Genomic DNA, 15,142 nt, shown 5'->3' on the forward strand with positions numbered 1-15,142 from the left:
AAATCCAAGGAATTTATACAACTCAACTCCAAAAAAAACCCCAATCTGATTGAAAAACGGGCAGAGGAGTTGAATAGACCTTTTTCCAAAGAAGACATACAGATAGCCAACATCACTGATCATCAGAGAAATGCATATCAAAACCACAATAAGGTGTAACCTTACACCTGTCAGAATGGCTAGAATAAAAAAGATAAGAAATAACAATAATGTGGAGGGAAAGAGACCCTAGTGCACTGTTAGTGGGAATGTAAATTGATTCAGTCACCATGGAAAACAGTATGGAGGTTTCTCAAAGAATCAAAAATAGAAATACCATATAATCCAGTAGTCCCACTACTTGGTATTTACCTAAAGAAAATAAAAACACTAATTCAAGAAGATATATGCACCCCTATGTTTATTGCAGCATTATTTACAATAGCCAAAAAAATGGAAGTGTCTCATCCATAGATGAATGGATAAAGAAGATTTTGTGCATACACACACACAATGGAATATTGCCCAACTGTAAAAAAAAATCTCTTGTCATTTGTGGCAATGTGGACGGAACTAGACAGTATTATACTGAGTGAAATAAGTCACAGAAAGGCAAATACCATATGATTTCACTTACATATAGAATCTAAAAAACAAAATAAATGAACAAACACAAACAAACCCAGATTGAAATACAGAAAACTGATGGTAACCACAGGCGAGGTGGGTGGGGGATGGGTGAAATAGATTTTAAAAAAAAAGCTTAAGAGGTACAAACTTCCAGTTATAAAATAAATATGTTATGAAGATGAAAAGTATAACATAGGGAATATAGTCAATAATATTGTAATAACTTTGTGTGGTGATGGATGGTAACTTCACTTATTGTGGTAAGCACAGCATAACATATAGGGTTGTTGAATCTTTATGCTATACACCTGAAACTAATAAAATACTGTATGTTAATTATACTTCAATTAAAAAAAGTTACATGTGAATTTTCTATGACACAGACGGTAAGCACCCCAAATCCTGCATTGTTCAAGGGTCATCTGTATAATGAACTGCTACAACTCCATAATAATTTTAAAAAACCCAATTTATAAATGGGCAAAGTAACTGAATCAATGTTTCTCCAAAGAATATTAGAAATGAAAATAAGCACATGAACAGATAAATATTCAATATCTTTATTAATTAGGGAAATGCCAATCAAAACCACAATGAGATATTACTGTGTATCTACTAGGATGGCTATAATAAAAGATAGGTATTAACAAATGTTGATAAAGATGTGGAGAAGTTGGAAACCTAATATTGCTGGTGAGTATGTAAAAGCCTGAGGACTCTGGAATACAATTCTGCAGTTCCTTAAAAAAATGTTAAATATGAGTTGTCATACGATCCAGTAATTCCATTCTTGGATATATCAGAGAGAAACGAAAATATGTGCTGGCACAAAAGTTGTACGTAAACATTCACAGAATTATTCAGAATAGTGAAATGATGGGAACAACCCAAATGTCCATCAAGTGATGAATAAAGAAAAGTGATATATCTACGCAATAGAATATTATTCACCAATTAATAGAAATACTTAGACTTGCTATGACATGAATGAACCTTGAAAACATTATGCTAAGTGAAAGAAGCCAGTCATGAAAGACCACATTTAGTATGAGTTTATTTATATGAAATGTCCAGAGCAGTCAAATCTACAGAGACAGAAGACCAGTGGTTGCCTAACGCTAGAGGAGTAGGGATAGGATGACTATTAATGAGTATGGCGGTTCTTTTGGGGATGAAAAAATATTTTAAAATTAGATTGTGCTGATGGTTGCATAACTCTGAATATACTAAAACCCTGAATTGTACACTTTAGTGAATTGAGAATTATATTTCAACAAATTTGTATTTTTTAAATAGAAGTTTAAGTTCTTTGAAGCATAGCATAAAACTGCAGACAAGGGTACCTATGTGGCTCAGTCAGTTAAGTGTCTGACTACAGCTTAGGTCATGATCTCAGGGTCCTGGGATGGAACCCCATGTCAGGCTCAATGCTCAGTGGGGAGTCAGCTTCTCCTTCTCCCTCTGCCCCTCCCCCCGCTCGTGCTCATTCTCTTTCTTTCACATAAATAAATATCTTTTTAAAAAATACAAATTCTATCTTTACCATTTATCTCTCAGCATTTCTAGTTTAACAATGTTTCTTGGATCATTAAGTTTACCGTGTTTTTATGGTTGTTAGCACAATGACATATTAAAAAATAAATTTATTTCATTTCAGTAAGTATTTATTTCAGCAAGAATTGTTTAGGTCATCTAACCTTCCAAACTGCCTGTAACTGACCATTACTCCTTGTTCAAATATTTTTTCCTCTTTTCATGTTTATTTTTGCTACACAATAAGCTTGTCTAATTTTTCAAACCTGTTATTTTTCTTGGGAACAAACTGAATTTTTAATTAATATGTGGGGAGCTAACATCTTCATAATATTGAATCTACCCATGCATACATAGGGTATTTTTTTCATTATTCAGTCTTCTTTATGTCCTTTAGCAGAAATAACACCTTACTGTTATTTTAAGGTTTACTTCCAGGTATTTTTGTGGATGCTATTTTTTTAATGGTTTTATCCACCCATCGTATTTTGTTTTGTATACAGAGTTCTCATGTTATACTTCATAGTATTCCTAATTAGTTTTTATTTTTTAGCTGTGCAATTACATTATCAAAAAAGTGATTATAATTTTGAACTCTCTAAACTTCTAAATATCATATTTCTTTTTCAAGTCTAAATACATTAGATAATATTTTCAGGAAAATGTTAAATAACAGTGATAATTATTGACATCTCTGTCCTGTTTCTGAGCAACAATGTCACTATTAAGTATTAGATGGGATTTGGTTTAAGATCATGTGTGTAGATTGCATGTGTGTGTGTGTATGTGTGTGTTACCTGAGGGCATTATAATTGAAAAATAAGTATTTGAAACCATTAAAATTTACTGTGAAAGAAAAATAATGTCTGTAGTACTAGTGAAAATCAGCTACAACAAGGGCAATGTCACCACGGTGCTAATCTCAAGTGAAATAGGTACTAAAGTAAACTCGTCTGTGACCACCCTCTTTTCCAACTACTGTTCAATAATCTGAGTTTCAGACAAAGCCTACTTTTGTAGTATAGAAAATACTGATTTGTAGAAAAATAATGAATCTAGATATGGTTTCCCAGTTTAAGAGATACATGGCTAGGGAGGAATGGGGTAACAAAAGTATATTCTATAGTATATACAACATAATATCCATAATATGCATTATACACTTCCATTTATTAGATATATGAAGTATTGAGCCATTCTTATGAACAGAGGCTGACTTCAAGGGGAAGCAGATTTTGGTATGAAGCAGATTTTGGTATCATCAAACAAAGATTTAAAGCAGCGATTATAACTAACCTCAATGTGGAAAGGGAAAGGAGAAGAAGGAAGGGAAGGGAAGAGAAGGGAAGGGAGGGTAGGGGAGGGAAAAGGAAGGACTCATAATGACTGAAGAGAGGAAATCTCAGCAGAAAAATAGAAAACATAAAAAGGTAGCAAGTGGAATAAATATCTGAAATAAAAATAACTTAAGGGTTTAATAGCTGAATGAAAATTACAGAGGAAAAGAGCAGTTAAACTGATGATAGATCAATGGGAATTATCCAATTTGAAATTCAGAGAAAAAAATGATTAACAACAACAAAAAAAGAGAGGCTCAGAAACTTGTGAAACAGTACCAAAAATTCTACCAGACAGGTAACTGGTGTCCCAGAAAGAGAGGTAGAGAGAGGCTGGAGCAGAAAAACATATTTGAAAAAATAAAAGCCTAAAATTTTCCTTAATGTTATGAAAGATATAAATTTCTAAATGTAAGAAGCTCTGTAGCTCAGTAGAACCCTGAACAGAATGAACTTGAAGAAAACAAATGGCATATCATAGCCAAATTGTTGGAAATAAAAGTTACAAAAATTTTGAAAGTAGCCAGGGGAAAATGACACATTATACACAGGGGAACCAAAAGTCAAACACCACACATTTCTCACTCAGAAACTATGTAAATCAGAAAACAGTGGAATATATTAAAAGTGGGCAGCACCTTAAAAACAACATACACACAAACTGTGAACCCAGAAATGTACATCTAGCAAAAATGTCCCTTGAGAATAAAACCAAAAAAGAGGAATTTTTAGATAAAGGAAAGCTTAAGTGAAATACTAGATGATGTTTCTGTATTTTCAAGGACAAATGAAGTTATAAAAATTCATAAATATAAAATTATAAGAGAAATTATAAATAAGAGAAAGTACAAAAGAATATATTCCTTCTAATTAAAAAAAACACTTAAGACTACTTAAAGCAAAACTTATAACAATGTATTTAGAAGTAATACATATAACTATTGCAAAAGTAAATAAAAGTAAATAAATATATATGATTGTGAGGCTTCTACATTTTTTTTGGTGAACTGCTAGAATGTTAACTCTAATAGACTGTGAAAAGTTAGGAAAAGTATACTGTAATCCCTAAGGTAACTGACAAAAAAAAAAGTCTGAAGATAAAATGCCTACATGTAAATTAAAATGGAATCCTAATAAAAACTTTCAAATAATCCAGAAGGCAAAAAAGGGGAGAAAAAGGGAACAGGAACAAAAAAAAAAGATTGGACCAACAGAAAACAAATAGTAACTTGGTATACTTAAATCCAATTCCATTTTAATTACATTTAATATTAATAGGCTGAACACTCCTACTAAATGTTCTAAATCTGAATAAAAAAGACCTGACTATATGCTTTCTATGGAAAACCTAATGGATGCCTAACAATTAAGCCTCAAAAATACATGAAACAAAAAGGACAGAAATAAAGTGAACAGTAGATAATTCTATAATTGTTAGGAAATTTTAATACCACTCTCAGAAATTGATAACACTCGTCAAATATCAGTAAAATCAGAGGATCTGATTAATGCTATCAACCACCTTGACCTATTTGATTTATAAAGTATATAAAGCAGAAATGAACAAAATTACAGGGAAAAATCATAATAATAGATATTTTTAACTTACCTCTCTCAAACTTGAAAAATCAAACAATAAAAACTAAGGAAAGATTTACAGTACAAAGAAAACACAATTTCAAGTTTGACCATTGTGTAACAGGAAATGTACATTCTTCTCAAGCATGCTTGGAACTTCATGGTAATTGTGTATGTCTAATGTAAAGCAAATCACAGTAAATTTTGTAGAACTAATATCATGTCACATTCTCTGACTACAATTAATTTAAAAATCTATAATAAAACATTTTTAGAAATTAGAAAACAAATGTCTAACTACAGGTCAAAGGAAAATTATAATAGAAATTAGAAAATACCTCAGACAGAATAATGAAAATTATATATTTTTAATAAGATCAATATCAAAATTTACAGGATACAGCTCAAGTACTACTTAGAGAAATTTTTATTTTCTAAAATAAAAATAGCTGAAATGAAATGTAACAGAATGAACCTGAAGAATATGTCAAAATCACTGATATTTGCTTCAAATCAGGGTAAGGCAGCAGGAATTTAATCTGCTCTATATATTAGAGACACAGATGCTGATGTTTTCAACAACCTGTGAACAGAATTTCATCTCTTTCAACAGGAAAACAGAATTACAGTTGACCCTTGAACAGCACAGGTTTGAACTATGTGGGTCCACTTGTACATAGCTTTTTTTTTTAAGTTTTTATTCAAATTCTAGTTAGTTAACATACAGTGTAATATTAGTTTCAGGTGTACAAGCTACTCTGGAAGGCAATATGGAATTTCCTCGAAAAATTAAAAATAGAACAACCCTACAATCCAGCAGTTACGTTACTAGGTATTTAGCCAAAGAATACAAAAATACTAATTCAAAGGAATAGATTTTTTTAAATAAATACAGTATAGTACAGTAAATGTATTTTTTTCTTCCTATTACTTTTGTAATAATATTTTCTTTTTTCTAGCTTACTTAATTGTAAGAATACAGTATATGATACACATAACATATGAAATACGTGTTAATTGACTGTGTTTATCAGTAAGGCTTCTAATCAACAGTAGGCTGTTAGTAGATAAGTTCTGGAGGAGTCAAAAGTTATTTCAACTGCATGAGGATCAATGCCCCATCCCCCATATTGTTCAAAGGTCAACTGTATAGAAAACAACCCGAACTGATAAATATGGATATGGTGAAACATATGAAAGGATCAAATATCCAATCAAGCCAAAAAGAACTTGTACAGAAGTTGAGTGTTGAAAAGAATAGAAGTAGAAAATTTATGCATAAATCATATTATACACATACAAATAAAAGGCATAAGGAATGGGAGTAGGGGGTGGGAAGAGGAAGTAAACTCATCATAGAAACAAATAATTCTACCTGAGTGGGACGTATAGCAAACACCTATCCAAGGTTTCCATAATGGCAATCTTTAAATGAAGCATCTCAAACTAAGTGCATAAAAGCAAAGTAATCTCTAAAGCTGTTAGGTTAAGTGCTGTAATAATTTAATCATTTAAAGGTGGAGCATGCAACAAAAAAGGGCATGGTACAAAAAAGGGCAGACCAACACAAGATGAAATAATTTCATCTTGTGATTTATGGGTCACCAATTATAAAAAACAGAATACTAAGTTTTATAAATGTGATACTATAATAAATGCTGAGAAACTAGAAAATAGAATGTGTTTGATTAACTGCTAGGTTTCGACCTCACTATTCTTACAAACAACCAATGGTATAAGGAAAATATGGAATGCAGATCACCACTAATATTAGCAGAAATAATATGGTCATCAGAATAAAAGATATTCATTCATTCGAACTTTTTATTCTTTCCAGTTAGGTAGACAGGTAGAACATAAACCTTAAATACCTCCTTTTGATAAGGAAGATAATAAGAAATACAATCCACAGTAAAAACCATAGTTCTTATATTTGATGGAATCAAATGGTAGAAATGGAAATAAATGACAGAATCTAGAAAATGACAAACTATAAAACAGTATAGGAATTAGGTCTGAAAGTCAGATCTATATAATGCCTTTCTCACTACCTCCTTAACCCTGAAGACTGCTTCAGATACATCAATCATCCATTATCCAATTTTTGGTTGGAAAGGTCTCTATATAAGTATCACAAAGTAGGAAAGTGGATGAACAGGGAGAGGGGAAGTATAGAAAGTTGGGGTATAATGTGGGGATCTGAAGGAGATACAAAGAGGTATTTAGAATCAGAAGCTATATCCTATCACTTTCTTCCAAACACACTGATACCACCTTCAAGTCAAGGCGCTGTATCTCCAGAGTTTATTTCTTTTGAAAATACACCTTACCATGTGGAATTGTGGTCTGGAAAGGACGACTTGGGCTTTTCAGGTTCCATAAGGTCAAGCTACCATCTGAATGGCTGCACATGAATTGTTTGCCCTCATGATGCCAATCAATTGAATGAATAGCCTAATGAAATAGCAATTAAAAACAAGTAGAGGGGGGAAAAAGTGGATACGTTATAGCATTCTATATTCCAAAGGAAAAATATTCTGAGATAAAATTATTATAGCAACAATACTTAAGAAACATACATAATTTTTCTGACCCAGATCTTACCAGCTTCGGTTTCAATCCTCTGTAGGCTTATAGAATACTACAAAAACTCATCTCCTGAGATAAAGAAAAGTTAAGTACATTTCATAATATCATTATAGCCTAGATCTTTTTGTTGTAAATTCTATGTCCTCCCTGTATCCTATATGATCCTTGGAAAATTATTTACATAGAAGTAAAAGCAAGGTTGTCAGAAGATAATTTCTGGAAAGGTAGAGGCTTACTTCCACTTAAAGTATCCAATTTAAATAATTTACATTAAGAGCTATCATCTGAGGGCTTACTATGTGCAAGACCCCTTAGCAAAGTATTTATATTACTCTATTAATTTTATAAAGCAGGTATTTTTTTCCAATTTGCACATGGTGAAATAGGCCTACAGAAAGTGATGTACATGCTCAGGTCACACAATTCAAAGCCAAGGTCTATCTAACTACGAAACCCATATTCTCAATCACTTTACCATATTGCCCCTAACATACACTATTTAATTTAACTTGGCAATTTAGGGTTTAAGCGAGAAGGGTTCAAAATGTTTTTATAAGTTTACTCTGAAGATGTGAATTACATAAAATTTGAAAGTATTCCATTTTCATACATTGTTTTTTTTCCCCCAGTGGTAGCACAGTGCCTTGCATAAAGTAGATACTCAGTATCTGTTGAATGAATAATTAATGTCATCACATATTTCCACACCTTGTATTCTTTCTAAATCATAAAGTTTATATGGCCTTTTAATAATGTGCTAATCACAATGAGAGAAGCTCCAGTAGGCATAAAAACTGAATAGATGTATACAACATTACCCTTTACTTAAAGGAACTTTTAAAACTGCAAGATAGGGAAGACTGAAATAATGAATATTAATAATAATTATTGATTGGAACTTCTAACATTTAGTTTTTATGTATATATATGATATACTAACCTAAGATATGTGTGTTTAAAACTATTATTTGTTTTCTAAATAATAAATATTATTAAAGTTACAGATACTTGATGGCTAGAGTAATCATTAGACATATCATAAAGGATGTAGGATATGAGCCATACCTCAAGATCAGTAAGATAAGTAAGATTTAATTAAATGAAACAGATAACATGAAACCTTGGGCTTATGCTTCTCTCACTCTGGTCTTCATTAGTAGGTAAAGACTTTTTTTTTTCTTTTTTGCCAGGGTTCAGTAGAGACAGAAATAAAACACTTCTGTCATCTTCTTTGCTTATTCCCACTTCTGTAGGTGGCTCAAGGGAAATGACACTTCAGGCTTCTTCTGTGTGTTAACTCGATGAACCTCAGTCAATTTAAAGTTCTCTCACACTGCTTTGCTACGGATGGTGTGGGCAGAGAATCTCCAGCCCTAACCCTTCTTCCTATCTTACTGAATTTCTACCTACTAGAGAAGACAAATAGAAAAATAACAGCTATAGCACAAAAACAAAATAAGTACAATAAAAGAAGTATACTTATTCTACAAAAGAGTAAGCACATAAAACCAGCTTGTTATTAGAGTGTCAAACAGTGTATTACTGAAGAGCTGGCATTTGGATAGATATAATGGATAAGTACCCAATTCTTTTAATTTCATTATATCTTATTCCTTTCTTAAAAAAGAACTTTAAGGGTTTACTAAAAACAAACAAACAAAAAAATGAATGCAATGCAACTAATTCAAGAAGACTTTTAAAAGATAGAAAACAAAATGTGGATGATAAAACACTAGCTGGTTTGGTCAACTCAGTAGCTGTGATCGAGTTTCTCTAAAACAAAAAAGAGAAAAGAAACCCAAAAAGCTGGGTACCAGTATGAAAAAAGGAAAAAAACAGCAGCTACTCAAGGAATTGAAAGGCTATCTTCATAACAAACTCTGAGGGTTTTCTCTGTGAGAGATTATTTAGAAATATTGATGTAATAAAAAATTTCACAGCTAATATGTAAATTCATATAGTTATTTCTGAAAATTATCTGGGATTTACAAAACAAAACTTTCAATTCATCCATGGCTATTCAAGGGGCTACTCTGGTAGTTGAAAGAGTTTTACAGTGGCTAAAAAGTTAATAGGATTTTGATATGCAAGAGAGGAAAGAAGGGAGTTCATCATAAAGAATTAGCTGGAGCAAAGACTTGAAGGTAGGAAATAATGTTTAGGAGACAGTAATGTCTGAAGTGTGAGGAGTGTATAGAAGGATACATTGCGTTAAACTAAAGGGAAAAGGTAACATCAGGGCTTTGAATCGCATGTAAAGGAATAAAGACTCTGTATTGGTGATAATTGGGAGCCATTCAAAGGTTCTGAGGTAGATAATTACATGATCTATGTCTTAAAATGATAGTGAAAGATATACTGAAAAGGTAAGATATCAGAGGAAATGCAATTAGTTAAAAGGCTACCATAGTCTTTTAGGCAAAACATAACAACTTAGACTAGAACATTGAATGTGGGAATGAAAAAAGAGAAGAAATGAATGACAGACAATACAAAAACAGAATCAAGAGACTACAAAACTGATAGCATATGATATATAGAGAAGAAAGGATCAAATATGTCCCTCAGGGTTACAAACGAATAAATAATCAAAATTTAAAAACTGAAAAAGAGAACACAGAACAAGGTTTAGGTCTTTATAAATTCAGTGCCAATGAGATATTTATCTAGGCTTATGCAATAGATTGTTAGATATATGGATCAAGAGATCAGGAGAAAGGTAAGGGTAAGAGATACAAGGATTTTAAATTTATTAGAATTAATATTTGAAATGATGGGAGAAGATATAAATGTAAACTAGAAGTGAAATGAAGAGAGTGAAGACATAAAATCCTGAAGAGTATCTATAATTTAAAGGAAGGCTGGGGTGCCTGGGTGGCACAGCGGTTAAGCGTCTGCCTTTGGCTCAGGGCATGATCCCGGCATTATGGGATTGAGCCCCACATCAGGCTCCTCCACTAGGAGCTTGCTTCTTCCTCTCCCACTCCCCCCTGCTTGTGTTCCCTCTCTCGCTGGCTGTCTCTATCTCTGTCAAATAAATAAATAAAATCTTAAAAAAAAAAAATAAAGGAAGGCTAAGGAAAGAATCAGTGATGGAGAAAGGAAGGGTGAAAAATGAGGTAGAAAGACAAAAACAAGGGAAGAAACCATTTTAGGAAGGAAAGGCTGATGTAAAGCCACAAGTTTAATGAGGAACATAAAAGACTATGAAAGGGTCACTATGTATAGTAGTCAAGAGATCATTGATGACTTATTAGAAACCACTTCATAATAGTATTAAGAATTATTTCCAAATATGAGAGGTAAAGTGCTGAGGAAAGTTTTAAAAGTTTGGCAGTAAAATAATATATATAACTATCTCCATTAAAATGATAGGATATATAATTATGCATCAAAGTAAATAGATTATATGCATATATACATGTATATGTATAAGTCAATATTTAAAATTATTTCTAGGTATAAAGTAGGTATAGTGTAGTACTCTACTTAAACATTGCTAATGCTTATTTAAACACTTCATTGCAAAATTACTTTTGCTCACTTTTTAAGGTTAGAAGTCTTCCTTCTACAATGTTTTAGGCCAAAAAAAAAAAAATACTAGCTGATTTATCATTTCCTCTAGATTTCCTTTTTTAGATGACCTACTCTTTCCAACTGGCTAAATACTCATAATATTTATACTCTTATCTAGCTAGTAGTTTTGAGAGAGGACGCAATATCTAATCTCATCTTTGTATTCTGTGTATTTAATAAAAGAAAAATCTAGCTTAGCTCCCTAGGACCTTCTTTCCTTATGATTCAAGATGCCCTAGAAGTTGATCACAAAGAACATAATTGTAAGACATTACCTGCCAGAGTATTTTTCACCAATCATGACCAAATTACCCAGTTGCTATATCATTTACCACTGAACTCTTTGTCACTATGAGAAGTATCTTGTATATACCATAAAATCTTAGTTTGCCAGAACTATTAAGAAACGAATTGGGGGTGTGTATAGTTATGAGATACCCAAAAGCGTATATCTTTAAGCAGCAAAACTTAAAAATTCAACTGCTTATGAGGGGATGGGAGGTAGCACACAAAGAAATGTGTTGTTTTTAAAATGTTTATATCAGTGTTGTCTTAAATTCTTCTACATTCTTCTCATATAAGTGCAGGTGATACAAGATAATGATTATTGACCTGTATTTTCTTCTTCTCTCTCCCTACTCTACCATTTTTAAAATTGAATTGAGAGCTTACATAATCACTTTTATTCCCAAAACTACAAGAGGTAATTACCCTTTTTCACTTTTTGCCCCAGCCTATCTTCACATTAACTTCGTCTGAAGGGGGAAATCCTTAATGGCCTAGAATCAATCTTTGAACAACTAAAGTAAAAACCTAATCAAATTTCAACTATGTACAATAAAACACACTTTAAGATCTTACCCTTATTATTATTACTATTTACAAAATCAATCTTTATTCTGAGAAGGCAAGTACTGTATGATAAGTCCTTTTGAACTGACCTCTTAAATTTTCTGCCACAGAAAAAGAATTTTCTTAGAAAGGTGTGAATAGTGTTTTTAGAGATCTTAAGGACACTGAGGCAATACATAATAATCATGTAACCTAACAGAAGGAATAGGATAGGTAATAAGCATCAGTGTATATTAAGATGCCAAAAAAGGTCCAAAAATAGTCAATCAGGGCAGAATTCTCATTCAGGAGAACAATCCAGAGTTGAAACTTGGGCAAATGCCAACAGGCAATATGAGACACTGGGTCAGACCCAACCAGTTACCCAATGATAAAAGTATGGTAATGTATAAAGCTTACAAGTAGAAAACAGGCATAAAGTCAAATATCCTTTTCAGATATTTCAGTAGAAGCCACTTACCTCATCATAATAAACTCTCAGTTCAGCTCTTTTAGATTTCAAGTCCCAGAATACTACAGTACCATTTTCATAACCTATCAGCAGCTGGAAAACATTAGAATAATCATTTTTACAATTCTAACATTAATTTTAACTTGCTCCAAATAAAGTTTAATGTTAATACAATAAAGTCAAATCATACCACATAATACAATTTTATTTAGAATGCCAATTTTTCCAGAACCTGAATATAGATTTCCTACATTAAAAAAAATGGCAAATAAGCTCTACTTCAATAAATATTCACCAGTGAAATCGTCTTCATTCCCAAATTCCAAGAGAAATTGAGGGAATGTGTGTGTGTGTGTGTATGAATGTAAAAATAAATAAGAAAATTGGAAGAAAAGAAAAATGGGATAGAAAATAAAGACGAGATAAAGGATGAAATGGGATAAGTTTAATAATCAATGAATATGCAATTCAGTCCTATGCACTTAAAAAGTATGGCCACAAATTTGGCTTCTAATTTCTTTATATCAAATCCTATTTTCTCTTTGACTTATGTCAGTATTCTAAACTGGTGATTTATGAACCCTCAGAAGTTCACAAAGGTATTCTAGAATACATCATTAAAAATGGTTGATATTTATTTATAAATCAAAAAATAAGACAAAATACATGGTTTCATTTTAAAATAGAAGTATTTGAGAACAGATAATGATTAATAGATGATCATATTCAAGCCTCATTCAGTTAAATACTGCTAGCCATGCTGATGATTTTTATTAACATATAATTCCGAGTTATTATGTCTAGTTATATTTTGTTAAATTTACTCTATCGTTAAAAAAAAGAAAGGATAAAAAGAGGCCAGTGTTCAAATAATGATAATATTGCCCACAAATCTGCCTTAAGATGATTTTCTTGAAATCCATTAGTAGTATTTCTCTGATGGAAATTCTTATACAGTGCATAAAAATGTTTCAATAATTCCAAAACACTAGTGGTAAAAATAGAAATTAGAGTGGTGGTTATAAGCTACTCCTATACAGTATCCTGAGACCTAATCACTTACCTCAACATTTTATAACAGAACACAAAAAATGACAAAAAATAAATGAGCTAGTTTAAACAGGAAATTTAAAAATTTCAACTAACAGGTCATGAAATCAATGTATATTTTTGAAGCTATAACATATTTAAAGATTTTATTTTTATTATTTTTTATCTTTATTTTTTTTTAAAGATTTTATTTATTTATGTGACAGAGAGACAGCCAGCGAGAGAGGGTACACAGTAGGCGAGTGGGAGAGGAAGAAGCAGGCTCCCAGCGGAGGAGCCCGATGTGGGACTCGATCCGGAATGCCGGGACCACACCCTGAGCCGAAGGCAGACGCTTAACGACTGTGCTACCCAGGTGCCCCCTATCTTTACTTTTTAACTAAAAAATTTTTGAGTATAGTTGATCCAGAATGTTACATTAGTTTCAGGTGTACAACATAGTGATTCAACTTCTGTGCTATTCTAGATTCACCACAAGTGTAGCCACCATCTGTCACCACACAACTTTATTATAGTATCATTGACTATACTCCCTATGCTGTGCCTTTTATTCCTGGGACTTGTTCATTCCATAACTGGAAGCCTGTATCTCCCACTCCCTGTCACCCATTTTGCCCATTCCCTACCTCTCTCCCCTCTGGCAACCATCAATTTGTTCTCTGTACCTACAGATTCTGTTTTTTGTTAATTCATTTGGTTTTTTAGATTACACATACGAGTAAAATCATATTTGTCTTTCTTAATTTGGTTTATTTCACTTAGCATAATACCCTATTGGTCTATCCATGCTGTCACAAAGGTAACAATCTCCTCCTTTTTTATGACTGCATAATGCTCCATTGTGTATATACACCACATCTTCCTTATGCTTTTGTCTATTGATGGACACTTAGGTTGCTTCCATAGCTTGGCTATTGTCAATAATATTGCAATAAACATAGGGATGCATATATCTTTTTGAATTAGTGTTTTTGTTTTCTTTAGGTAAATACCCAGTGGTGGAATTATTGAATCATATGGTATATCTATTTTTAATTTTCAAAGGCAACCTACTGAATGGGAGAAGATATTTGAAAATGATATATCTGATAAGGGGCTAATATCCAAAATATATAAAGAACTTATACAACTCAACACCAAAAAACAATCTGATTAATGGGCGCCTGGGTGGCTTAGCTGGTTAAGTGTCTGCCTTTGGCTCAGGTCATGATCTTAGGGTCCTGGGATAGAGCCCTGCGTCAGGCTCCCTGCTCAGCGGGGAGTCTGCTTCTCCCTCTCTCTTTGCCCCTCCCCCCTGCTCATGCTCTCTCTCTCAAATAAATAAAACCTTTTTAAAAAAGCACAATAATCTGATTAAAAATGGGCAGAGGACCTAAATAGACATTTTCCCAAAAAAGACATACAGGTGGCCAACAGGATAAGATACTCAACATCACTAATCATCAGGGAAATGCAAATCAAAACCACAATGAAATACCACCTTACACCTGTCAGAATGGTTAAAATTTAAAAAAAAGTTTTCACTATTAAATCACATACAATATATTAAAAAATTAATTTGACAAAA

At 32.3% G+C, this 15,142-nt stretch overlaps 1 protein-coding gene across 1 annotated transcript in view; it reads right to left on the reverse strand.

The window, feature by feature from the left end:
• Positions 1–15,142, reverse strand: part of STXBP5L (syntaxin binding protein 5L) — a 429,230-nt gene that overhangs the window by 182,377 nt on the left and 231,711 nt on the right. Inside the window, exons 8-9 of the mRNA XM_087861601.1 lie at positions 12,535–12,618; positions 7,388–7,511 (exon numbers count right to left, since the gene is read on the reverse strand). Coding sequence (XP_087717727.1) covers positions 7,388–7,511; positions 12,535–12,618 — 208 coding nt within the window. The remainder of the gene's footprint in view (positions 1–7,387; positions 7,512–12,534; positions 12,619–15,142) is intronic.

Source organism: Ursus americanus, chromosome 4, assembly GCF_024610735.1.
Source record: "Ursus americanus isolate L20-20 chromosome 4, mUrsAme1.1.p, whole genome shotgun sequence".
Taxonomy (NCBI): Eukaryota; Metazoa; Chordata; class Mammalia; order Carnivora; family Ursidae; genus Ursus; species Ursus americanus.